Below are 26,022 nucleotides of genomic sequence, written 5' to 3'. Positions count from 1 at the left end.
AGAAGCCATTTGCCCAGCCCTGCCCTGAGCCTTCACCTCCTCTGGCTTCCTCTCCCAGACCCTGGTCGAGGATGCCCAGGGAAGGGAACCCCACCCTGCACCTTTGACAGCAGGGTCCTTACCAACCTGCACCATGGCACAGGTGGGTCGGGGTTGTTAGTTATTTGGCTCTACAGCAAGTGCAAGGTGTGTGCTCTGTTCCTGTAGGGGCTCTGCCTGTCTGTCCCCAGCTGCTTGCTCCAGAGCCCCTGGAAATACGGGATGAGAAGGCTTCCTTCCTGGGCTCTGGGCCCCACTATTGTGTCCCCTTCTTAACTCCTATGGCGTCTCTGGAAGACAGACTGTCCCCCATTTAGACACAGGGCAGCTCCAGGGGGGAGTGGCTCACATGGAATCACAGCCAGGCCAGAGGGTGGGCCAGCTTGGGGAGGGGTGGTGTCCCTGTGTCTGCACTGTGTCCCACCCCAGACTGCTTAGGGACAGAGCTGAGGGACCCCCCCCTTGGGTGGGGCTGGTGACAGCCCTGGCTTCTCCTCCCACTAGGGACTCCCCTCCCCCTGTAACCACAGAAATCTTGAGCCTCCAGCTCAGGCTGGGCCACCAGACCCTCCCTCGGTTTCAAAAGTCCTGTGGTTCTGCCAGAGGACATTCCAATCCAAGGTTGCTTTTAATTTTCCTTGTAGCTGGGGATGGGGGCAATCCACCCTCCCCCAACTTCAGATAAAGAAACAAAGGGCCCCCAGGCCCTAGCAGGTCAGAACTGGCTCATTCTCAGGTTGAGGAGAGAGCGGTTCCAACTTGGGGGCACAGGTCACTCTCACCCAGAGAATTCAGCAGGTGGCCAGGGGTCAGATGGAGCATGTGAATCAGAATCCCTGGGTCACTCTGGGACTCTAGACTCGGCAGGAAGAGGCTCTAAGCCCTCTCCCTACCTCTTAACTCTGTACCCTACCTGATGCCACAGTACCTGCGATGGACGTCCTAGGTTTCGGCCTGGGACCCCCAAAGGTTTGTTACCCTATTATCTCTGCCCTGTCCTGGGTCAGCCGGGCGTCCTGGGAGCCAGGCAGCCGGACGCCCAGCCTAACTGAGGGCATGCGTGTCTCTGAGACAAGAAACAGCTGACACGTGTGAGGCATTAGCCCGTTTGCTCTCCTTGGCTCATTGTGAGGGCTCCAGGAGGAATCTCAGGAGGGGGCCGTCCGTCTCCCCTAAGCTTGGAGGGCAGAGGGGCTCCAGCTGCAGGGACTCAGGCTGCGCTAGCACCCTGACTGGCTCGTGGTGAGTGTTGGGGCGCTGGGAGGTGGAGCTGGGTGGAGGCCATGTTTTAATGAAGTACAGAAAACCCCTCTCCTCTCAGGCCTTGGTTAGGAAACTCCCTGTGATTGGGGAACTTCACAGTGGGCACCTACTGTACGCCTAGTAAGTACCATTGTGGGAGGCCGTGAGGTCTGAAAAGCCAGGGGCTCCAGGTGAAGTGGGCAGGAAGGCATCAGTCCCAGGCTGAGAGGTGGGAGGGTCACTTCTGGGTGGCTGTGTTTGGAGTACGGTGAGGGGAGGGCAAGGCTAAGGACCAGCAGGTCAGGGGAGTCCTTGATGTACGCTGAGCTGGGACAAAGCATGAGGAAGATTCGTGAGCAGCCAGTTGAGGGCTGTGCAGTCATCTTGGGGAGAGTAGGGGCCCTGAGGAGGGACACAGAGAAACCATTAAACTGAGGGTAGCCTGGATGTGAGGGAGAAATGGCAACTCCTGGGGACCTGGTGGCAGAAGCGCCATCCAACTTGGACAGCCCGGAGTGAGGTTTGGGGGCAGAGGTCAGGTGGTGGCTTTGCTGGTGGGTCTGGAGGTTTGAGAGACCTGAGGATCCCCCAGTGTGGTCTGCAGCTGGGAGAAAGGCTGAGCTGCTAAGCCATCTGTGAGCCACTGGGTTCTCCAGGGAGAGGGACCTCCAGGGTGTGTCACTATCCCCTACACAGTCCTTGCTGGAGATTAATTTGGGGGCCCCTGGGTGCCAGAGTCCATGAGTGGTCAGATAAAGCTTAGGGCCACTCCAGGCACCCAAGGTATACCTAGGTGCTGTGTGGTTCCAGGAGTGGCTGGTGTGCCTACTCTGGGCACATGAGTATGGCCAGGTGCTGTGTGCTCAGTGTACAGGCAGAGAGGATAGGCTCCTGTGGGCAGATATCTGAGTATGTGTTTGCTTATCCTATGTGGAGGACTCCCTGTATTCCTCCGTGTGTGCACACATCTGGCCCCGTAAGAGTGTTCTTTCCTGTGGTGATCCGTGCAAGTGTGTGCAAGTGTGAGGGGCATGGCTGTCCATGTCTGTGTGTATCTTCTTGTGCAGAGTGGTGATATCAGGTATGGATATGGATGGTATCCACACACATGGGGACATATTTGTGTGAGTGCCTTTGTGTTGTGTGTGTGGATATACAACCACTCATGTGGATATGGGGTGTGTCTGTATGTTTTTACTGTGTGTAGGGTGTAATGTGTGCATATATGGCTCACATAGGCATGTGCGTGTCGTTTGCACATGCTTCATGCGTGTGTTCATAAAGGATCTGTGGCCTCCATGCTGCTATGTAGTGTAACCATGCCCAGTGGCTAGTTGGTTTAGGGATCTCCAGGTCTGGTCAGTCTCAACTCAGCCCACTTGGGGCTTGAATGGCAAGTGAAGCTCAGGACTGCTTCCTAAGAGCCTCTTGTCACAATGTGGCCTGGTAGAATAAGCCATGACTCCTCCGGATGATAATTCATTCCAGGGGCTTCCGTGATGGAAAGTGGTAACTCCAGGCCACTGGGGTGCTCCCACCCCACACCGCAGTGAGGATGTTCTGCCAGCTGGGTGGGGAGATGATCCATGGGAGTTCTGCACGCTGCCTCTCTGTTGCTCTGGTTAGGGTTTAATAGCACTGCTTAGGCTTTGCGTGTTCATTTACGTCACCTTCAGTGTGGCTGAGAGTAACACTATCCTCTGCATTTACATTTGAGCCGAGCTGTTAAGAAGTTTGAAAGCAGAGCTTGAGGCAAGAGCTGAATGCCCCTTCCTTCTTAAGTGACCATTGTGCCAAAGGCATCTTCGCAGTGGTCTCCACTGTGGGAAACAGCCCTGTTGGGATATCTGGTCTTATGGGGTGGCCTTCCCAGGGACACCTGGCACTACATTTCCCATTGCCTTCTGACCCAGTGAGGATCACACACCAGCAGGTGGCCAAGATGCTGTCAGCTCAGTCTGGTGAGACTGGGCAGCGTGAATAGGCAGTGAAACAGCCGTGGAGCACACATAAGGGACAGCTATAAAGGGAGGCACCCTGAAGGCTGATGTGGGGAGTCACTGCCTCACAACAGCCCCCCAAAGTCAGGAGAACTCACCCCTTTGACATTCAAGAAAGCCAAAGTCACTAGTCTGGGAAAATAGCCAAAATATTAGTTCTCTGCTGCTAAGTAACAATTACCCCAAACTTAGTGGCTTGGCACACAGCCATTATCCATTATCTCTTGGGCCAGGAATTTAGCATGGCCCAGCCAGGCCACTGTTCTCTGGAAGACTTGAAGGTGCAGCTGGCAATTCCCAAAGACTCAAGGCCAACTGTCAGCTGTGACTGAGCTGGACCTTTCCATATATGTGGACAGGGCTTCCTCACCACGTGGTGGCTGGGTTTCCAGGGCAGTGTTCCAGGAGACATCCAGGTGACACATAGAAGCCACTTAACATCCTGCCTGCCTGCCTTTCTGTGTATGGCTGTTTCTCACAGAGTCACATGCATATAGGGTGGGAGGCCTTGGCACAGCTGGGAATTTGAACTCAGGGCTGTCTGATTAAGTTTGTGCTCTTAATGCATGTTTCTGCCTCCTGAGGCTGTCCTAATGATTCTGTAGCAAGGGGCCTGGCTAACCAACCCCCACCATGCTGCTGTCCTCCAGCCCTCACTCTCTCCCTGGGCCTCACCATGGCTAGAAGGGTGAGCAGGAAGGAGAACTCAAGTCATTCAAGAAAATGAGGAGGGGCTCAAGTGGTAGAGTGCCAGCCTAGCAAGCATGAGGCCCTGAGTTCAAACCCCAGTGCCACCAAAAAAAAAGAAAAAGAAAATGAGGAGGCAAGAAACCATGACATGCCTGATACCCAGAACAGAATTGAAAACAGAAACACAGATCCTTCACACCCACTGCATCAACTAGGCCAAGGCATCAGCAGGGCACAAACATTTCCTCCTGTCCATTAGGGTTGGGAGGGGAGAAATAGAACAGGAGCACCGGCTGGAGGCATGCCTCAAGCGTAGAGCATCCACCTAGCAAGTGTGAAGCCCTGAGTTCAGACTTTAGGACCACCAAGAAGGAAACAAAAGAACAGAATCTGAAACACCGAAGACCAGAGAGAGCCCGCCAGCAGGCAAGGGTTTCAACACACTCTGGGAAGGAGAGTTGGATGGAGAAAGCCGATGCAGCAAAGTAGGAGAACCTGTGGGGAGCACCGCAGCAGGAGGCTGACCCACCCAACAAAGGCAGAGAGGAGCTCACTCAGCACAGGCAAGTGGGGTGGAAGTGAGACAGACGGCCAGGGTCAGGGACGAGAGTCCAGGATGCCTCACATAGATGCAGGATCCTAACCCAGCCACAGCAGAAGAGAAGTGGCAAGGAGAGCTTCCCTGAGAACCAGGAAGTCTGAGAGAACCAGACTATTTCCAAAAGCCCTCATGTTGCATTCGCTCTTTCACGAGCCCCTTCTTTGCAGTCGGCTCCCCTCCAGCCTCCAGCATTTGAGCTTAGATTGACAGCCTCCCACACAGGTACAGCACAGCCCATTTTTCTCTTGCTCCAGTCTTAGTCTTACAAAGCAACAAGGATTGCCAGCTGGTTGAGGAATGCTGTAAATGCAATGAAAGGTCCAGATAAACAGGAAGAAGGAGGCTGGAGCCCATTCAGTAAACCAAAGAGAACAAAAGAAAACAGCTTGCTGACTGGGGTCAGACGAATATGGCTTCCCTAAGCCAGAGCAAGATGCCAAGGGAAGGAGCAACAAGAGGCCACTCTTGGGAGGCCAAATATATAATTTCTGAAAGAAAACATGAAATAAAAATGTTGAGGGGCATGGGCTGGGTGCATAGCTCAAGTGTAGAGCGCCCACCTAAGAAGCATGAAACCCTGAGTTCAAACCCCAATACTGAAAAAAAAAAAAAGAAGTGCCGGAGGACAGAATGGAAGAAATCACTCAGGACGCAGAATGAAAGCACAAGAAACCTGAGAAAGGAGAATAAAGAACAAACCCAGGATGGTCAGTATTGGAGAAAGGGCAAGGAAGAGGTCAGAAAGGCAAGAGGAGAGGAGAACTCTTAGAAGGTGTCCTGGCCAACTGAACCTGACATGCTAAGCTGGTGAATGAAAAATACTATCTTAAAGTAATGCACAGGCTGAGGAGGTGACTCCAGACTGCAGAAGAAAGATTATTTATGATAGGTTAGGCACAGAAGTGTGTGCTTGTAATCCCACCTCCTGGAGGCAGAGATCAGGAAGTCAAGGTTCAAGTCCAACCAGGGCATAAAGTTAGCAAGACCCCCTGCCAATAAACGAGCCAAGTGGTAGTGGAGCATGTCATGGTCCAGTGTGGCCCTGGAAAAAAACATAAGATCCTATCCAAAAAATAACTAAAGTAAAAAAAAAAGTGCTATGGGTGTAACTCAAGCAATAGAGTGCTTTCCTAGCAAGCACAAGGCCCTGGGTTTAAACCCCAGTACTGCCAGCGGGGGGAAAAAAAGGAACAAGCAGGTCACCTGCAAAGAACAGGAATGTAAGCTGACCTGATGTTCCCCCAACAGCTCAAGCGAGACAGACTTTGGAGCCTTCAATTTCGGGGAAAATGGTTTACAACCCAGAACTGCAAACCCAGCAACACGGTTGATCAGGTCCTAGGGCAGAAGAGACCAGGACAGACTCTCAGGACTTGTTCTAACAAAACAAGACTAGGGGCCAAAAAGACGGAAGATTAGCCCCTGTACAACTATTATATGCTAATACAATCATAAGTAAAAATATATAAAAAGAAGGATGATTAAAAGTACAGAAATTTAGAGGAAAGAGTAGGTTCCAAGCTGGGAAAGGCAGCAAAGTTGGAGAGGGCAGCTGGAGGGGCAGGAAGAGGCTGGGCGGTGGGAGGGGCAGGCTGTGCAGCTAAGAAAATAGAAGACTGTAGGCTGGCAGAGAGACTCAAACAGGGGCTCCGAGTTCAAACCCCAGTGCCACCAAAAAAAAAAAGATTGTAAGAATATAAATAATAACTACCCAATGGGGTAATAATAATAATAAAAATCAGATAATTAGAAACCCCAGGATAAAGAACAAATCCCTTTCGAAAGGGCAGGTTAGTTACTAGTCAAGTGACCCTAAGGGTGTCACATTTTGCTCCTAACTTCTACTGAGAAGCAGGTCTTCCATGACTTTGACTTTACAAAGACTCTCAGGCTGAGAAATCTGAGCAGCTTGCAATACTCTCCATCCGCCAGTGCAATAGTGGGAACCCAGCAATCTGACCCAAGGCACAAGGACTCTCCAGGTTACGCTCATGTCAGATGAAGCTGGGTGGTTTTGAGCCTCAGGAGTGAAATGAATTGCAACCATGCAGGACAGGATTTGGGCTCATGCTCAGAGGACCCTTGCTCTAGCATGCTCTGTCCTTGTTCTCCTAAGGCTTGGGAGTGGGCTGCGTGTTGCTCATCTGCCCTGGGCCCATGTGGTGTGCTGGCCTTGAGCTCCCTGCTTTGCATGGTACCTGAGCACGTGTGGTCATGGGCAGCGGAGTCCTGGAAATGACCTATCACACAGAGGCAAGAACCATCTGAGGCTGAAGTCACAAAACAATAGGGAATGTTCCCATGTGGAAGCAGAGGTAAAAGGAAAAGTTGAACATTGACCCCATCTTTATTTAAAAAATTTAAAGTGTTTTATTTCACATGGATTTTTTTACATTAATTTAGATTTAAAATGTTTTTGCATTGAGTAGCTGGGATGTAGCTCAGTAGAAGGATGCTTGTCAGCATGATTGAGGCTCTGTGTTGATTCCATCCCAGCACTGCAAAAACAAAAAGAAAAAATCAAACACAAAAACATAAAAAAAGAGGACATCAGTAGATAACATATAAAGTAAGGAATGAAGAAAGAACACTGGGAGGCCATTATTCAGAGCTGCGGAGGCTATCGGAGTCCGAAAGATTTATCTCTCAGGTAGGGCTGAGGAAGGTGGGCTGGTTATAAATCCTTTTCTTTTGACTTTTTATTTATTTATTTTTTGACAATATTGGGGTTTGAACTCAGTCTCATGCTTGCTAGGCAGGTGCTCTACCATTGAGCCATTCCACCAGCCCTTTTTTTGTGCTGGGTATTTTTGAGACAGGGTCTCACTTTTTACCTGCGCTAGCCTGAACCTCTATGCTCCTGATCTCTGCCTCCTGAGTAGCTAGGATTACAGGTGTGAGCCACAAGTGCCAGGTTCTTTTGGGCTTTTAAACCAACAAACTATTGCAAAAGAGTGACCAGAGAATTTTTTTTAAAATTAAACAATTCAGACAAAACCAAATTCAAACATGGAAAGAAATTCACAATCCAATGCTGGGCATGTATAAACATGACCGCCTACCCACCGCAGGATGGTACTGACAGTTCATCCCATAAGAATTCAGACTTGATACAAACCCCATCATTTCTGAGGAAGATTCCCAAGAAAGATCTGAAGACAAAAGACTCATAAATCAGAATAAATACCTCAAAAGAAAATACATAAGGAACAATGAATCTAGGGGAAATGTATTGTTTCTTTTTCTTTTCTTTTTGCTGTACTGGAGTTTGAACACTGGACCTCATGCTTGAGCCATGCTCCCAACACTTTTGTCTTTATTTATTTATTTATTTATTTTGAGATAGAGTCTATTTTGCCCACGCTGACCTCAAACTCTCAATCCTCCTGCCTCTGCCTCCTGAGTATCTGGGATTACAGACTGCCATGCCCTGATGGATTATATATATGGCTATTTAAAAAGCAAGGAAAATGCTAGCAAACAGTGATATAAAAAACAATGTTCTAGTTGTGGAGTTGGAGAAAGAATAACTTGACAGATGTAGTAAAAGCAAGAATTGGAGACGGAGGCCTGGGGAGAGTACAAGAAAGAGCGACTGGAATAGGCCAGTGAGGGGAGACCAGGCAGAACTTCTTAGATTATCCTATTTGCAGAGATTGTCAGACCAAGCTGAAAAATAAAACACAGGGCATGGCTCAAGTGGCAGAGCACCTGCGTAGCAAGCATGAGGCCTTGAGTTCAAACCTCTGTACCACCGAAAGAAAATGCAATCCAGGTGTAGTGACTCACATCTACAATCCCAGTGCTAGGGAGGCTGAAGCAACAGGATCTTCACTTCAAGGCCAGCCTAGGCTACATAGAAATCAACCTCTTTTGCAAGCCCAAGGCCATCAGGGGCCCCACCCCTCTTGTCTGAGATAGGTCAGGGAGGCTGAGCATGAATGGACACCAGGCACCAGGAGGAGGAGAGGTGTGCTGGGGCCCACAGTGCCTGCAAAAGGGCAAAGTCATCACCCTCTTAGCTATGCAGAGTCCAGGCTTTACCTGAGTAGACTCAGGTGGCCCTGGGTTCACTGCTGAGCTGGGTCCAGGCTGCCTGACAGGCACTCTGATATGTTCCCCCATCAGTTTGGTTACAGGCCCCTAGGTGATCTTCTTAGAGGGCAATGTCCCAAAAGGAGAGCCCAGGTCCCTTGGGAGTCTGTCAATGGGGGTATTTCCAGGGAAGGGGTCTCCTGGCCGAGGGACAGCAGTGGCTGGGAGGAAGGCACAAACCTGGCTCCATACCCTGGCTGTGAATGGCAGGTGGGGGTGAAGAGAGGAGAGAGATGGGGGTGGAGGGGGCACTGACAACTACCACCTGGCCCAGTCCCCCCAGAAGCCTTTTGAGGTGCTGTCACCAGGAGGGAAACTGAGGTTCAGGGACCCAGACATCTGCCCTGGGAAATACAGCTGCTGGTGGCAGAGCCTGGGCTGACTCTTACCTTGCTTCTAAGGGGGCAGGAGGAAAGGAGAGGGCTGGGCCCTGGTTGGACCTGGTCTGACCCATGACATTGGCCTGTCATTGCTATGGCACCTTCGTGAGCTGGGCCCTGCACGGTTGATCTGGGTGGGGGTCTGATGCTGTCCAGGGACAGGTATGCTAGCAAGCCAGGTAGCAGCTAATGTCTGTTAACCCCTGCCCTGTGCTGGCCCACTCCCAAGCCCTTGTCCTTTCCTGTGGATCCCCACCCCTTCCTGGGTCTGGGATTCCAGTATCTTACTATGCCTCTGCCTAGTCTGGACAGCAACGCCCAGCCCTTGGGTCTCAGACTATCTATCCTACCCACCCTGGAAGGGAACTCTCTGGTTACTTATTGAACAAAACAGCTGTGAACAGCACAGCCCCTGGCATTGATCGCCTGGACCAAAGGCCTCTGTCCTTTCTCCTTGCAGGCAGTGCTGTTCCTCCCAGCCCTGAGCTTGTCCTTTCCAAGGGCAGCTGTGAAGGCAAATCCCTGGGGACCTCACAATGTGGACCAGCTGGTGGCTCTGGCCCCTCCTGGCTGTCTGTGCTGCAGACTCATTCCGGGAACAGGCAGAAAAAATCATGCGAGACACGCCTGTTGTTGATGGGTGAGTGGCCACCTATTGAGTGGGGGAGTGGGTGGGAGGCTCACACACTTCGCCTTAGCTGGGGCTCAGTTTCTCTGTGGGATCTCTCAGGGCCCCAAAGGCTTTGGCGGAGGAGGGTCTGTTGGGATAGGGCAGAAAGGAGGCATGGCTAAGTCCCTGCCTCCCAGGGCTCCCAAGTTCAGTGTGGGGTGGGGGCAGGGGACGGCCAGCCAGTCATGTCAACTGTCTGGGCCTCAGCTCCCTCCCTCAGAAGTGCAGGTGAGGGTGGCGTCCTTACAGGTTCGCAGAAGGCTTTCCTCTCTCTTGCCTGGCCCAGTGGCAGATGCCCTAACACCTCTCTTTCTTGCCATGGGGGACCTTGCGTGCGTGCCCATCCTGCCCTCACTGTGCCCTCTGACCTTGCTTGGCTGCTTAGCGGCCTTTACCTGCTCCTTTCCAAGTTGTCTCCCCACCCTCTTCCACTCTGCGTCACTATGGGGACTTCTGATAGATTCCCCTCCAGCCCCCTGACGGCCCCCAAGGCCCACAGCCTCCAGAAGTGCAGTTTGAGTGGCATAGGTAGCGGTGGCTCTGTCTCCCTGGGACACAGGAGGCCCTGCCCTCCTATTTTGTCTTTCCATGGAAGGTGGACAGGCATGAAGAAAGAGGAGCACAGACAGCCATTAAGTGCTGCCGGGGGGCTCCTGGGGTCCCAAGGGCCCCACCCATCCCCCTGACACCCATGCTGGGGACGGATTGTCTAGTACACAGGTTGTACATGTCCTCTGACAAAGGACTAAAGTCCCTTTCCTGGAGCCCTGCCTTGCCCTGCCCCTGCACAGTGAGGCTACCCTTGGCTGGTGCACGGTCACCCACCACTCATTCATCCATTTGATAAATGCATCCTGATCACCCTGTCAAGTGCTGGAGACAGCAACTCAGCTCAGACTATCAAATCCCACAATTTCCAGAAGATGACACCTGTGGTGGGGGCCCCAGGAGGACCGGACAAGACCCTCAGGGCACCTTTCCTGGGGACTGATTTTCACACTGGAGACTGAAGCCTGTGCCTCTTTGCCTAGGGGCATCAGCCCAGGGAGGGCTGCATGTCTCTCTGTTTCCCCAAAGGAGCTTTGAGGGTCGACTGGCTCTGGAAGTGGTGGATTTGGGTCAGGGTAAAGGGGAACTGATGGTGGCAGCATCAGCAAATGTGACATGATGTGGTGCTGTAGTCATGTCCCCATGCTGACCATGGGAGAACCAGGGGCTGTGTGGGGGACAACAGGCCTCTGTGGCTGTAACCCTGGGGATGACAGAGGCGCGGTAGTTTCCAAGATGCTGCACAGGATGAATGGATCACACGGCTGTATTACCAGTTACTCATTTACCCCCACAATTTACTCTCTGAGGAAGACACTGAGACATCCCATGATATGGAGAGCAGATGAGGAAAGCGAGGCACAGGGGAACTGGAACTCACGATGGAAACTACTAGACAGGGGCGATGGAGCCAGACCTGGGGAGGGGAGGTGGTCTCAGGCCACCTTACAGGGAACCTGCGGCCCCAGCTCAACACCACCCAGACACTGGTATCTGTTGTCTGGGCCCCAAGCACCTCCTCAAACCATCCTGTGCATGAAAATCAGCAAGGTGTACATCTCAACTCAAGCTTTGAGCTGGGTCTCAGGGTGCATTTCTAGTGACTGCTGACTTGGGCTGTTCCTGGGCTCCATCTGCTGGAGTTCAGGGAGGAGTAGGTCCCAGGCTTACCTGGACAGAGCTGGAGGCCCTCCCAAGGCCCACTCAGCACCACCTCTGAATGGCCTTCCCCATTTCTTCATGGAAGCTCTCTCCCTCTTTCCCCAGCTGCTCCTGGGAGGAGCTGAGAGGACCTCAGCCAGCAGAGGCAGACAGACTTGACTGGGAGCTCATTAGGGCTTTCCCCTAGCGATAGAGGAAACAGAGGGGCCTGGGTAGCCAGAGTCTTCTGCCTGCTGTCCTGCTCTGTGGGCAGGGGAGGAGATGGGGCCAGGCTGTCCCCTCCCTGAAAGGGCAGATTTAACCTTTAAGCTATGAAGGTCAGGTTTAGGAGGTTGTCTCAGCTGGTTCCCTCCCAGTCCCAGGCAATTTTGAAGCAGAGCAGTCGTTTACCCTCTCCTCCTTCCAGAAAGGTCTTGGAAGACAGGGACCCATCCAGCTATGCTCAGCTCACACTTACCTGGCCTGGGGTGGGGTACAGTTAGGAAACTCACCTTTGGCAGATGTGTTCAGGTAACGTGTAATCTTCACCCCCATGTACTAAGCTATGGGAGCAGGAGGTGGAGAGGACAACCTGTGGACTATGTTGCTCAGAAGTTCCAGGTGCAAGTGGATACTTTGACTTACCTTGAATCCCTCTGCCTCCCCCAGGCACAATGACCTGCCCTGGCAACTGCTGAAACTGTTCAACAACCAGCTGCAGGATCAGAGGGCCAACCTGACCACACTGACTGACACTCACACCAACATCCCCAAGCTGAAGGCTGGCTTTGTGGGGGGTCAGGTACGCCCTTTCTGTCTTGCACATTCTCTGCATGGGAGTACACAGCACCTCCCCCGTGGGCAGGTGGCCCTCCTTGGTGTGGCATGCCTCGTGCCCCCCATCCCCACCCCTACACACACACAGGGCACAGCCAGTGGAGCCACCCAGGAGCAGGGCACAGCTACTTGGGCCACCCTGGTGTTACAGGAGGTTTTAGGTACCAGGCCCAAATTCCTGGGTTCCATAGGTCAGGGCTTGTCACTCACTCCAGTATGGCAAATACAGAGCAATAGCAAAGAACAGAGAAAGGAAATTTACCACACAACATAGCAGCCATGGGAAGAAAGCACTTCTTCTGTCTTCTAGACATTTGCTTTAGGGTTAATAGGGGTAGGAACTGAGGGGGGAGGTATGCACAATTATTAAATAGTCTCAGTCACAGGTGTGTTCTGGTGGTCAGAGGTATCAGCGGGGTCTGGTAGCTCATTGTCCCAGGACTGTCAGATGTGGCCTTGTTACAGTAAGAGTCACTGACACCTGGCAGGTGGTCTATCTTCTGAAGGATCTGCTCTTCCTTGTTATAAAGATGTTATCAATCTGTCCTGTTCTTCCAAGATTTCAATGAGAGAATAGATCAGAACAAAGGACACAGATCTAAAATGCAGGCTGGGACAGCTAGCTTTTATTCTGCTTTCAGTTAATTTGTGGGCCAAGTGAGGAGTCAGTGTTCCTCAGCAAAAGCATGTGTTACACCGGGGCATCCAGACCGGACATTATGTACACACGGGGGTGCTGGGCCATCAGCTTCTTCCCCCTTTGTCCCTAGTTCTGGTCTGCGTATATACCCTGCGACACCCAGAACAAGGACGCCGTGAAGAGGACACTGGAGCAGATGGACGTCATAAACCGCATGTGCCAAACATACCCTGAGACCTTCCTTTGTGTCACCAGCAGTGAAGGTGGGGTCCCAGCCTAGGCCCCCGAGTTCCCCACCAGGCTTCTTCTCAAGTAGGGTTGCTGATGCTGGGGCAGGACCTTGGACCCTGGACACCCAGTGCTGCCATCCCCTGTTCTCTGCAGGCGTCCAGCAGGCCTTCCAGGAGGGGAAGGTGGCCAGTCTGATTGGCGTGGAGGGCGGTCACTCCATCGACAGCAGCCTGGGTGTCTTGCGGGCACTCTATCACCTAGGCATGCGGTACCTGACCCTCACTCACAACTGTGACACACCCTGGTAAGGGTGCCTGACTGTGAGGACCCTGGGGCTGTAGATGAGGGGCGTGAGCAAACATTATCCCTCGTATCCCTTGGGCGCCCTCCTCTTCTCCCAAGGCCCCTCTAGGCCAGGTCTTGTCAGCCAGTGGGTGAGGGTGGGGCCAAGACCTCCATCCCACTCTTCAGACACCTGCACTTTGCTCTCCAGGGCAGAAAACTGGCAGATGGATGGAGGAAGTGACAAGGCTGAGAACCAAGGGCTATCACTTTTTGGACAGGTGAGGGGGAAGGGCAAGGACCACAGTCTCCAGAGAAGGTACAGAGAGGGACTAATATAGGGTGTCTTACCTCTTAGGACCTGTTTCCTTGTCAGTAAAATGGAGCTACAGTGCTTGTCCCCAGGGAGAGCTTGCTGGAACCCACTGGAGTTCAGAACCCTGAACCCTGAGTGGGTCCCAAACTTCTAGCCATCGAAGGGTTAATTAACACCTGGTCCAGTGCTGCCTCTCCTGTGCCCTGACCTTGGGGGGCAGTGAGGTGGACCCCAGACCTGTCTCCTCCCCCAGCGCGTGGTGAAGGAGATGAACCGTCTGGGCATCATGATCGACTTGGCCCATGTGTCTGTGAATACCATGAAGGCTGCCCTGCAGCTGTCTAAGGCCCCGGTCATCTTCAGCCACTCCTCTGCCTACAGCCTGTGTCCAAGTGGGCGGAACGTGCCTGACGATGTCCTCCAGCTTGTGGTGAGGGGCTGGGGTGCGGAGGGGAGCCCCTTGCCTCCCATGGGTTCTTGCTTGCTCTCAGCCCCCACCTCTCTCTGAGCAGAAGGACACGGGAAGCCTGGTGATGGTGAACTTCTACACCGACTTTGTGTCCTGCACGAAGGAGGCCAGCCTGTCCCAAGTGGCTGGTAGGTGGGTTGTGACCCTGTGGTGGCCAAGAGGGGGAGGCCTCGCATATGAGATCTATACCTGTCACTCCCCACAGACCACCTGGATCACATCAAGAAGGTGGCAGGCGCCAGGGCCGTGGGCCTTGGAGGGGACTATGATGGTGTTGAGAGGTAAGTGTGAGACTTTGTCCTGTGATGAACTGCGGGGTTGTGACCTCATCAATGTCCTGAGGGAATGGAGGGGTGAGGAGGATGTCCTGAGCCTCAGGACATCCTGGTATAAGCCTGCTCTATTGGCCTCCGGGTGCCCTGGGAGTGGCCTGACCCATCCTCTTGGCCTCGGCACAGGCTCCCTGTGGGACTGGAGGATGTCTCCAAGTACCCAGACCTGATTGCTGAGCTGCTTAGGAGGAACTGGACAGAGGTGGAGGTCAGGGGTGTGCTGTCTGACAACCTGCTGAGGGTCTTCTCAGAAGTAGAGAAGGTGAGGGCGAGGTGACCAGCCATGTTTCTCACTCTTCCCCAGCCACTGGGCCAGCTGCCTAACCTGTGTCTGTGTCCCCAGGCAAGCAATCACCTGCAGCCTCCTGAGGAGGAACCCATCCCACTAGACCAGCTGGATGGCTCCTGCAGGACAAACTATGGCTACTCAGAGGCCCCTGGCCTCCACCGCCAGCCGGGGGCCCTGCTGGCTTTACTGGCTGCACTGTTCTTTAGTCTTCATCTTCTGTGATACCCTGGGAACCAGGACCTCCTTCAGGCTCCTGAAGCTCAGGGAAGAGTGACCGAACCAAGACCCCCCAGGCCCCAGGCCCCTGCTATTCATGCACAAGGCCCACCCTCTCCTGAGCGGGCACTGGGCTCACCAGGGACAGACAGCTCAAGATTCAACACACAGTAGACCTTCAATAAAAGCAACGGCCCCTTCAAGTCCTGAGGGCATGTGTCATCAGTGCCCCGACCTGGGGGGAAAAGGGGGGCATTCCTGAGTATTGGAGAGCAGGTTTTGTGAGACTCGACCCTAGTGGACAAGGGCATGGGAGTGCCTGAGTCCTGGAAGGTGAGGGCCAGAGGGAGCTCAGAAGGTCTTAAAAAGGGCTCTACACGGATTTTGCTAAGAGATGTGGTCCAGGCTCCAGTGGCCACCGTTCCACATCACTAATGTGCATACCACAGGCATACAATACACCCCCACATACATGTACTCTTGCAATAAATACACTCGTGCATACATCCCACACGTGCACATGCGTGCACTCAGGTACACACACACATCTATAGTCTCATACATAAGTACCCTGACATATACCACATGCACTCCTACGTCTGAACAGAGAGACACATGCACTCACCCACCCCTGATCACTTGTGGTCTGTGGATCTGAGGAGGGACTCAGAATCAGCATTTGCAGGACGTTCCTCTGGTCTAGCCTCTGGATGACTGGGAGGGTAACATCTGGATGGGGTGGGCTCCACGGCCACCTCACACACCCAACATCAGGTCCTGGCAGACCCACAGAGACAGAGGTGGTCTCAGTGTGGGCTGCCCAGCAATGTCCTCTTCATTAGTGGAGATGGGGACTCAGGCTTTCCCATGAGGACATTTGATGGTGGATCTTGAATAACCTTGTGAGAGCACAGATCAGGACCTCTGCACATGTCTGCTGCTCCCCTGCTGGCCTTAGCCATAGACAACTCTGTCTGGATACCAGCAGGGTATCTCCCCAGTACCTGCCACATCTGATCACCATGGGGTGAGAGGCCTGGCTGCAAAGCCTCTCTGATGTGACGTTTTCCCTCGGGTGTCCTTCCTGGGAGATGTGAAGTTCCCTGGCTGCACATTCCTTCAGCTCCTGGGTAGAGGGTGACCGTAGCCTGCATTGGCTGAGCACAGGGTCATCCAGCAGGCCAGGCCACCACCCAGTTGAGGAATGCAGAGACGGGGGCCTGCTCACCCCACCAGGCCGTGGGCCTTAGTACAGAACCAGGTTCAATCTGCCTTTGTGCCCACTACAATGCACCCCAAGCAGCACTTCCCCATCCCCAGGCAAATCTAAGCAGCCATAGGGACATTGCTGGCTACTTAGGGTCAATTAATGTTAGAGGGAAAAGGTCCAGTAAGGGCTTCTGTGCCGTGTCTGGCTAGGACTGTGGAAAAGGGCCCTCTGGTGGGCTTCTGCAGTATTACCTATTTTTGCACAAGAAAGGCGCTACTATTGGTCCTAAAATAATCTAGCTACAGTAATATCACACCAAAGCACCAGAGAATACACCTGGCTTGCCATACAGAAGAACATCTGGTTCTGGAGAGTTCTTTCTGCTTCTGCAGATGTTTTTCACTCATTCTGACCTCCAGCTGATAGTCTTCTGAAATATGCAGGCCTCCACAGGCCACTGGAGAGAGGGTTGGGGTGAAGCAGGAGCCCGCCCCACAGTACAGAGTCTTTGGATGCAGGCAGATCCTCTGTCCTCCTCATCTGCAGCACAGTGGGCCATTAGGACCAGCCTGGTAGGGAGAGGTTCTCACAATGGAATGCAAAGGCATCTTCTAGAACAAGGCCACCCAGAACAGGGTGCAGAAGAGAAGGCCAGCCACTATGTTTACAGAGTAGCTGCTAAGGTTGGTGCTACACACAGCTGTTGTTCTATATTACTGAGCTGGTAGAGTTAGCAATTCTGAATCAACTTTGTATACAAAACAAAGGAGTGGTGTTCAAGCCCCAGCACTGCAAATAAACTAATAAGCAAAACCAAAAATGAGCAAAGAGGTGAATGTCAGAACCAGGTTTTCACTGTCGAAGATGCTACAGATAAGAGCTGTGCATTGTGGAGCTCATCTGCAATCCCAGCACTACACAGCAAGACCGTCTCAAGAAAAAAAGAAAGACGTTATAAACAGAGCAGGCTAGAGTGATTCTCACTGCATTAGTGTGAATGTGTGCTTGTGCAATGATGGCACCTGACACATGCAGAAGGATGTACTGCATTTGTGGCAGCTATGCTTCCTGGCAGTGTGAGCACCTGTAGGCAGGAAATGCACCCCTAATCATCACTCCCCTCTAAAGGGCATGGAGAAATGGCTGCTACTGAGCTGGGCAGAAGTGAGCCTGAGGAGCCAAGTGCCTGCCGTGCAGGAAGGAAGTGCTCAGCGCTCAAGGGTGCAGGGTGGAGCCCCTCCAGTAAGCCAAACTGAACATCCCAAATTGGATACAATCTGGTTTTCTAAGTTTTGTGTTAGCTGGAAATTACTTCAAGATAAAAGAATAAAAGTGTAAAATTGAAGATTCCCTCTCCACTGTTACGAGAAGGCCTGAGAATCTGCATTTCTTGCACATTTTGTGTCCTTCCCTCTTGCCTTCGGAACTCAGCCTCCTACGAGTCTCGCTTGTGGCTCTGAGCCCCACCCAAGGCACCAAAGCAAAGCTTGAGAAAGTTTTCAGGAATCCATTTATTTACTTATAACAGCATTTTAAGAAAAGGGCAATCACGCCTGCTCTCTTTTGATGAACTGGGCCTAGGCATCCCCCTCCCCACGAGTACTCTACAAAAATCTATAACCCGAGAGCCAGGGAGCTCCCCGGATGTTCCCCATGAGGGACATCAGCTCCTGTCCTCAACACCCACAATGCGGGTCTATTTTCAGGGAGCCTAGAGGAAACCATGGCCAGACAGTACCTTTATGCCCATATCTGGGACCCTCCAATACCACCCCTTTTCCTCCCCAACACCAACTCCCAGCATGGGACAAACAGGGACCCCAGAATAGAAAAAAAACAAACCCAGCGACTCGAAGTAAATCCCTGTTTCTGTGGATAACCCTGCAGTCTTTGGGGTGGCAGCAACGATCACACCGCCACTCATGCTGGGAAGAGGACTTGGACCCAACACGCCCATCTGCTGCTTTCTTTCTACTTTGGCAAAGAAACAAAACCCTGCGAGTTTCAAAAACGTGACTGAAGTTCAGCAAATGGAAAAACAGAACAGCAGCCTGTGCCCAAAGCCTCTTGGGCACACTCCTGCAGCCTCATGATCACCTGCAGCTGGCTCCTCACTGTTCAGGTGGTCCTTGGACCCCCATGCTGGCTGAGGCAAAGGTGACTGTCCCAAGCTCCATTTGCCAGATGCTCTTCTTCCACGGTGAGGCAGGAGGGTAGCAGCCAAGTGAGGCACCTGTTATTTACAGACAGGAGACACGATGGCATCTCACTGAGGACAGGCACCAGGAAAGACCTGGGAAAGAAGGAGCCTGTGCTGAGGAGCCTTGGTTCCGGTTGCGGAAGACGCTCAGCCCAAGTGGCCCAAGGCACCCCCAGGGGTGGCCAACAAATGAAGGTGATGACCCTTAAGGTAGGCACACCTGAACTTGGAATTGGGCAACGATTCTTATCCCAGTAGGCTGGGTGAGGGCGCCAAGGGCAGGAAGCCCGAGAAGGCTCATCCAGTTGGCAGTGGTAGCCAAGACCCTAGCACTGGAACTATGAAGGAGGAGGGGGTCGTTGTTTGTAAAGGGCTCAGGACAGTGTTGATGGCACTGGACACCCTCCGGCACACACAGGTCCACAGGCACCTCCTCAGGGTTGTGTGTCATGTGGTGGGACCTTCTGTCTGCCGAGGGGAAGAGAAAGAGGCCCCCAGATGCTGCCTGGCAAAGGGCAGCCCTGCCCTCACTGACCCACAGCAAGTAGCAGGTCTGCAGTCACTGGAGAAGGCCCCACAGTACTGGGCTGAAGTCCACATGCATCACTGGCCAGACCCTGTCAACTGCGCACAGGCAGAGGATACAGGGGGCCTGTCAATCTCCCAGCTGTGGCTCAGAGTTACAGAGTCACACACATAAGTTTGTGCAAACTCAACAACAGGACAAAGATCCACCTACACCTAAAAGAAACAGGATCAGTTCTGAGGCACCTGACTGGGCAGGTGGGAGGAGCTGAGGCCAGGCTTCTGTGCAGCTCTGCAGGGTCAGAGGAAGGTGAGCTCAGTGGAGTGGGGGAGGAGGGGCGCAGGAGCCTCCAACACATCACAGGGCAGGGGAGGCGCCATCCATGGAGGGCACAGCTAATTCCTCAGGGCAGCCAACCTGGAAATCAACAACAGGACTCTGGTGAGATGGGCAAGGGGCAGGGACTGCCTGCAACACTGTATGTCCACATTATATGCCAGCTGGAAGCCAAGGTCCCCAATCCACCCAGAGCATGTGACCATTTTCCTCCTTAGCCTCAGCTTTTCAAAGCTGTCCTGGGATAACATGGATGGAAAGGTGCTGGAAACACCCACATATTACACCATTCTTAGGAAGAGCAAAGATTTTCCTTCCAAAGTGAGCCACATATAGACAAATGTGTGTGACCACCACATCTTGACACTAACTACTGGACTGACCCCATCAGTCACATGTAAGAAGGGAGCTGTTCCAGGCCAAGGCCCAGGTCCAGGGTCCTCCCTCTGCCCTTCCCAAAGCCTTGCAGATAAGTATGGGCTTTTATTGTCAAGCCCCAGGCCTCAGGCCCTCCGATCTGTACCTATCCCATACTCTGCACATGGACAGATGGCTCACATCCATAGCCCTACCTCCTGGACAGCTGGTCCTCCTGGCTGCGCACGGAGCTCTCGCCCACAGCAGAGGCACCCTCAGGCAGTTGGCTGAGTTGGTCCAAGACCTCTAGGCCATTCTCCTCGGCGATCTGCACAATGAGGCTGTCCACCTGCTCTTGAGGTGTGGTCAGTGTGGTGGCTGAGCTCATGGAGTCCTCCATCACCTAGGGATGGGTGTATTCTGAGAAGCTGGGGCAAATCCTCAGAGCCCCTCCACAGTCCCTCCACCACCTCACCAGGCCTGTTGTGTTTCTCACTTGCTCTGCCCACATGCCCTTCTTGCCAACTTTCTTGCCAAGCTACTCTCTCTGAGATGCACTTTGTTTGGCCCCCAACCCTACCTGCCATAACACCTGAGTTCCTTACCTCATGACGTCTACCTGCTTCAGGGGGCACTTTCTACACCTGTGGGTTTGTCTACCATCTGAGCCTCCCCAGAAAGGCAGCTGTCCCCACTCTCTCACTTGAGGTCCCAGCTCAGAGGATGCTAAATGTTATGAGAGAGCCAACACCCATCAGCCTGTGAGCCACCCTGATGTGCTGCCCAGTCCAGGCCATGGTGGCCACATACCGATGTGTGTACATCCAGGTTCTGCACCTGCTGCTCAAACCTATCCATCACGGCAGACACTTTCTGCAGGTCCATGGCACTCAGGGCCTTGTCCAGAGCTTTGGTCACCTGTGCCATGTTCTTCGTAACCTGGGACAGGAACAGAATTAAAGGCAGGCAAGGCTCGTCCATCAGTTACAGGTCCTTTGGACTTTAAGAGTACCCAGGGTCTCAGGAAATGTCAGTTACACACAGGAGCACACAAGTTCCAGCACATGGTCGCTTGAGGATAGGTAATGACACAGTGGGGCTCTAGGCCAGCATGGCTCTCTTGGAGGGGATCCCCAACATGGAACAAAGGGGTCTGAGTTGCTTCCCCAGTCCAGCCACAACAGGCTTAGCCACATGGGGGTCTGCCTCTTGTGGAAAGCTGTAAGACCCATGCCCACTGAGTGGCCTTCCTGTGTCCAGCACTCCCTGGTGCGTGGGCTCTATGCTGGCCCAGCTTCCTTCCACTCTGGGGCTGCCCCAGATCCAGTCACCAGACCCCACTCTTGCTCAGCCAGTGCATGCCAGCTATGAGGCATCAGGCCCTAGCACTCACCCCCTTCATGGTCACAGCAGTCTGAACCTTAGAGGCCACTGCATCCACACGGGATGCCATGCGGAGCCAATTCACGCTTTCATTCTTCTTGCGGATGGCATTTTCAGCATACACTCGAGCACACTCCACATTTTTCTGCTGAAGGGCCTAAGATTCAGGGGGAAATGTACCAGGGGAAAACATCTGTAGGGGAACTTGGTGGTTTGTCTGCACAGACCCTGCCTGTTAAGAGCCTGGTGTGGACCTCTCCTGGGGCACAGTTTGTAATTGGTGTGTGATTCTGTGTGTGTGTGTGTGTGTCCTCTCCAGGATACTTGTCAGAAACAACTGTGAGTTTCACAAAAATGCAGTGCCCAAGACCTATGCCTGGAGCGTGGGCGTCCAAAGGCAGAGTAGCACAGACCAGCCTGCAGGAGCTCTATTCCCACAAGTGCACTCTCAGCCCACTGCAGCTCCTCCTGCGCCACAGCTGCATAGTGGCAAACAGCAGAGCAGGTGACCTAGAGTCCAAAGGAGCCGTAAACAGGTGGGAAGGTGCAAGTACTATTACACAGGCCGCAGTCAGCTGTCTGCATTCCTTGCCCTGGGAAGCCTGTGTGTATGTATGTGTGAGAATTTACCAAATTCCATAACCCCAGATCTGTTCTGCTCCTGGGGCAACATTTTAAAAACTGTGTAAGATTGGGCTGAAGTCTGCACCAAGAAGTCACCCCACCTTTCCTTGTGCAGGCCCATCTTTAGGCAGACCCCCTCCTAGGAGAGGCCCTGGACAGCCTCCAGCCCTGCCTACCCTGGGGCAACCCAACTCCTCTGCCTGATCCTAAGCCCAGGGCACTGGTTTCTCAGGACAGAGCTGAGAATGAGAAGACAGGGTCAGAGACAGCTGCAAGCCCATATCCTGAACAATTTAGGCAAAACAAGTTCAGAACGTCAGAAAGGAATAAGAGGAATGGACATCCAGAGAAAAGGAACAAAGGCTGTACACTTGTGGTACTGCTCTGGAGATCCTCATGGGCCCACGAGGGTGGAAACTGAGCCACTACCCTTCCTTCATGCCTGCTCATCTCAGGTATGGAAGCAAAAACTGCAAGGCTCAGAAGTCAGTGAGGATTCAATCATGATGTAGGAAATACCCTGCACAATAACAAGACATAAAAAACAAAACAGAAGACAAAAATAAGGGAGAAATGAAAGGAGACCACAAAAGTCACATACCTTCTTCACTTTGGCCTGTTCGGCCTTGGAGTCCTTCTCTGCCTTTTTGGCTAGCTTCTCCAGCTGCTTTGCTGTGAACTGAGTAGAAAACATAAAGCTCCAACTAGACATGGATCCTACCCTCTAAGCCCACTCCCCATACACCCTACATCTCTGCCCACCCGTGTAGGCCCAGCCATGTGCCAAGAAGGCATGAAGCAGCTGGGGATATGGCTCAAGTGGTAGAGTGCCTGCTAAACAAGCAACGCACAAATCCTGCCAACATGCATCCTGACAGCTTGCTGAAACAGCTCAAGAAGAGACAGCCCCTCTGTCTTTAAGGCCCTATCTGGGAGAAGGGAGCTAAGACAGGTTTTCTAAAATCTGTGTCCTCATCCAAACCCTCCTCTGAGTGGAAGACTAAAGAGGCAGCTCACAATGACCCCACTCCTGCTTATAAAAGGACTTTCAACTTACAGAAAAGACCTGGGAGAACTCGTTTCATGCTACAAGTAATAACGCAGAATTCCAGATTAAAAATAGTCCTGAAAAGTGCAATCTCCACAGAACAGACTGTGCACTTTCCAGAAGTCTCACTGTTCTGCTGACACTAAACAGAAATGATACCAAACATCTCCACTGTGCCTCTGGCAATCCATATGGAGCCAGAGCACTGGGAGGCTCATGAGCCATGCAGGATCAGTACAAGGTCCTTCAACAAGCATTGCCCTCATGAGGTGCCTGCTCAAACAACACCATCTGAGCCGGGTACTGGTGGCTCAACTGTAATCCTAGCTACTTGGGAGGCAGGGATCAGGAGGATCACGGTTTGAAGCCAGTCAGACCCTAGCTCAAAAATACCCAACACAAAAAAGGGCTGGCAGAGTGGCACAAGTGGTAGGGTGCCTGCCTACTAAGTGTGAGGCCCTGAGTTCAAACCCTAGTACTGAAAAACAACAACAACAAAAAACCCCACCACCATCTGACAGAGCTTTGGTGGAATGCTAGAGGATCCCAGAGCTACGTTCAGTAGATGTCACCTTGATGAACAAGATGAAGCTAACCCTGGATGATTAACTCTGAGGGTATTTAAGGGAAAACTGGCAGAAACATGCACTGGATTACTAGGAAGTTGCAAATACCACCCTGAAAGGAGGGACACAGCTATCCAAAAAGTTCTCCTTCAAATGTGACATTGAAGGGTTTCAGGCCACAGTTTTAAGTGCTTCACAGAATATCAAGGCATGCATGTAACACCGAAAATGTGTTTCTTAAAGATAATATACTCAGTCTTTCATGGATGAGCCTGAGTGATCAGCTTCCACTTAGCCAGAAACAAAGAAAGGATTAGTATGTCTCCAGCCTCATCAATAATCCTGTCTTTGGTCAGCAGTCCTAATCCTGTGTGGCAGACTCTGGGGAACAAAGGTCACCTGATACAGGGGACAACTGTTATAATCTGCCTGCCCCTGACTTTTGTTCCTGGGGTTCTGAGTGTGACTTGTTTTCTAATCAGCAGGACAGAACTGGGGCAAACAGTCATTCAGTACATACCTTTAACTGGAACAGGGTATCTGCAAAGACAGAGGAAACAGCTTGAGGATTTTAAGAAATGTGACAAGTAGTGCTTTTAACCAGCAGATGGACTCACTAAGATTCTTTCGGATACTAGAAGCTGGCACAGAACAAAAGACATGCATGATTTGCCAAGGGCCTTCAGGGAGGTTCACCAACAGTGAAGTCAGAAGATGGACTATTGTACAGTCCTGGAGCCTTGCTAGCCATAAGGCTCCAGCCAACACTGACCCTACCTAAACCTGTTTCCTTGTCAAGAACACAGAGATGGCACCAGCCAACCTTAATGGAAGTCAGACAAAGTAACACAAGCAGCTCTGGGCCATAGTGAGAACCAAGATGGTGGCTTACAATTAGTGTGATTAAATTAAAGACACTTGGATTCTTTCCCAACTTAATGTTTAGTACTTGACATCCTGTTTTTTATATACTCCATCTTCCCAAAGATAAATGGATCAAAAATAACAAGGTGCTAACTCTTAGGCCATCAAAGAGCTGGCTCCATAGCACCTGTCATTTCTAAAATACTCCTTTAGGCCTGGGGCTTCCTGACCCACAGTCAGCAAACAAAGAGACTTGAGTGTATTGAATAAATCCAGTGTTAATCAAACTTGCTACTTAGTCACAAAAATTTGAGAGCCAAATAGATTTGGATCAATTTCAATTTACTCAGTTTCTAAATCTTAAGTGCTGTGACACTCGATTCCTGAAAGGGTCCACAGGTGCAAATCGAAGCTCCCAGGTGAGACCAGTTGGGGCTTTAACGAGCTCTGTGTATTTATCCGTTTATCATTTCTCAGTGCAGGTACAGATCACAGCCAACATGGCTATGACTCTGGGAAACAAAGGTCACCTGATACAGAGGACAAGTGAAACAGCACCACCCCAGGGTGTTGCCCAGCCAATCCCACTGGCTGTAGGAAGCTGGTCAAATTCTCTCCCTCCCAGCCTGTGGTCTCATCTACACTGTGGTGGGACTACCCAAATAATAATGCCATCTGAGTCCAGTGCTGGTGGCTTGCGCTTGTAATTCTAGCTACTTGGGAGGCTAGGAGGATCGCAGTTTGAAGCCAGCCTGGGCAAATAGTTCTTGAGACCCTAGCTTGAAAATACCCAACACAAAAAAGGGCTGGAGGAGAGGCTCTGAAGAACAAAAAGCTGGAGGATGACAGGAGCTTAAGAAAAGGTCCCTCAAAACAAGAGCTGAGGCACCATGAAACAAAAAAAACTCTTTCTTTGCGTGTTTTGTGTGTGTGCTACCTCATCTTCTCCTGTAGCAGAGTTCCTATGTGTCTCCTTCACAAGAATGTGGCTTTCTGCATTTCAAAAAGGGATATATTTTAAAAATCTGTCTACAACATCAGCCCGTAAATATTTCTGCAAAACGGAAAACCTTCATCTTGCCAGGAATTCTTCTAGTTTTTAGGGTCCTGAGCTCAGAGCACTTGTGGAGGCAGATTGCCAGGGGTGGTTCCCTCCAAACCTGTTTACCAGGGGTAGAATGGAGCGAGCGAAGAGACACTTTACCACGGTGTCTGGCTTTTAGAATGCTTTTTGTCTGAGCGGTTCTTATTTCTCTAGGAGGTGTTCTGGGGTCAGGGGCTGCAACTATCACTATTTCTGGAGTCTTCTGGCCCGACATTCCAGGGCCTCAATGGCAGAAGCTACATAGCTGTTCATTCCCAGTTGGCGGAAAGGGGGGGCTGAGGAGGACAGGGCCAGAGGAGGGGTTCGGAGACCAGGTCTACAGTTAGATGTGGGGTCGAGGCTCGGAGGGCGGGTCCCTGGGTGACACCTGGGTTTGAAACCAGGGAACGGGCTCCGTGTCGACAACTGGGGTCGAGGCCCGAGGGTCAGGCCCTGGATCGACATCTGGGGTCGAGGAGGGATTGGGGACACAGGCGGGTCTCGAGTCGGTATCAGGGTCATAGCCCCGGGGACAGGTATAGGATCGAAATCTGGGGTCGAGGCCGGAGGACCGGTCTGGGGTCGGGATCTAGAGGGAATGGGCCCCGGGTCGGAATTCAGTCGTCCACCGAGCCCCGCCCGCGGCTCCAGGTGGGCGGCTCCTTACCGTCCATGGCCAGTCCGGCAGCGCACCCCTCCGGACAGCGCAGTGGACGCGATCGCAGCAACTAGCTACTCCCGGCGAAGACTTCCGGGTTATCCACGACTTCCGGTCGCGCGGGCTACTCTCGCGATAGGGCACCGCC

The 26,022-nt window shown here is 52.3% G+C and overlaps 2 protein-coding genes across 4 annotated transcripts; one reads left to right on the top strand and one right to left on the bottom strand.

The window, feature by feature from the left end:
* The first annotated feature begins 850 nt into the window (after positions 1 to 850).
* Positions 851 to 15,221, top strand: Dpep1 (dipeptidase 1). Of its 3 annotated transcripts, none has more exons than XM_074055456.1 (11): positions 851 to 1,008; positions 9,508 to 9,687; positions 12,076 to 12,208; positions 13,014 to 13,146; positions 13,268 to 13,418; positions 13,608 to 13,677; positions 13,966 to 14,142; positions 14,225 to 14,309; positions 14,387 to 14,462; positions 14,640 to 14,775; positions 14,857 to 15,221. In XM_074055456.1, exons 2-11 carry the CDS (start codon positions 9,584 to 9,586, stop codon positions 15,022 to 15,024), a joined length of 1,233 nt encoding a protein of 410 aa, XP_073911557.1. In that variant the 5' UTR covers positions 851 to 1,008; positions 9,508 to 9,583; the 3' UTR covers positions 15,025 to 15,221. The 3 variants fall into 3 exon arrangements, with proteins under 3 accessions (XP_073911557.1, XP_073911558.1, XP_073911559.1); XM_074055457.1 differs by lacking the exon at positions 851 to 1,008 and adding an exon at positions 1,160 to 1,281; XM_074055458.1 differs by lacking the exon at positions 851 to 1,008 and adding an exon at positions 1,328 to 1,422.
* Positions 15,222 to 17,720: 2,499 nt separating this feature from the next.
* Chmp1a (charged multivesicular body protein 1A) lies at positions 17,721 to 26,017 on the bottom strand. Its single transcript, XM_020173584.2, has 7 exons — positions 25,884 to 26,017; positions 23,789 to 23,808; positions 22,256 to 22,333; positions 21,041 to 21,187; positions 20,458 to 20,586; positions 19,863 to 20,050; positions 17,721 to 19,371 (listed from the first exon to the last, which is right to left on the bottom strand). The coding sequence occupies exons 1-7, from the start codon at positions 25,888 to 25,890 to the stop codon at positions 19,350 to 19,352; spliced, it is 591 nt and encodes a 196-aa protein (XP_020029173.1). The 5' UTR covers positions 25,891 to 26,017; the 3' UTR covers positions 17,721 to 19,349.
* Between the last annotated feature and the right edge of the window lie 5 nt (positions 26,018 to 26,022).

Source organism: Castor canadensis, chromosome 15, assembly GCF_047511655.1.
Source record: "Castor canadensis chromosome 15, mCasCan1.hap1v2, whole genome shotgun sequence".
Classification (NCBI taxonomy): domain Eukaryota; kingdom Metazoa; phylum Chordata; class Mammalia; order Rodentia; family Castoridae; genus Castor; species Castor canadensis.
This window is presented reverse-complemented; position numbering and strand designations above follow the sequence as displayed.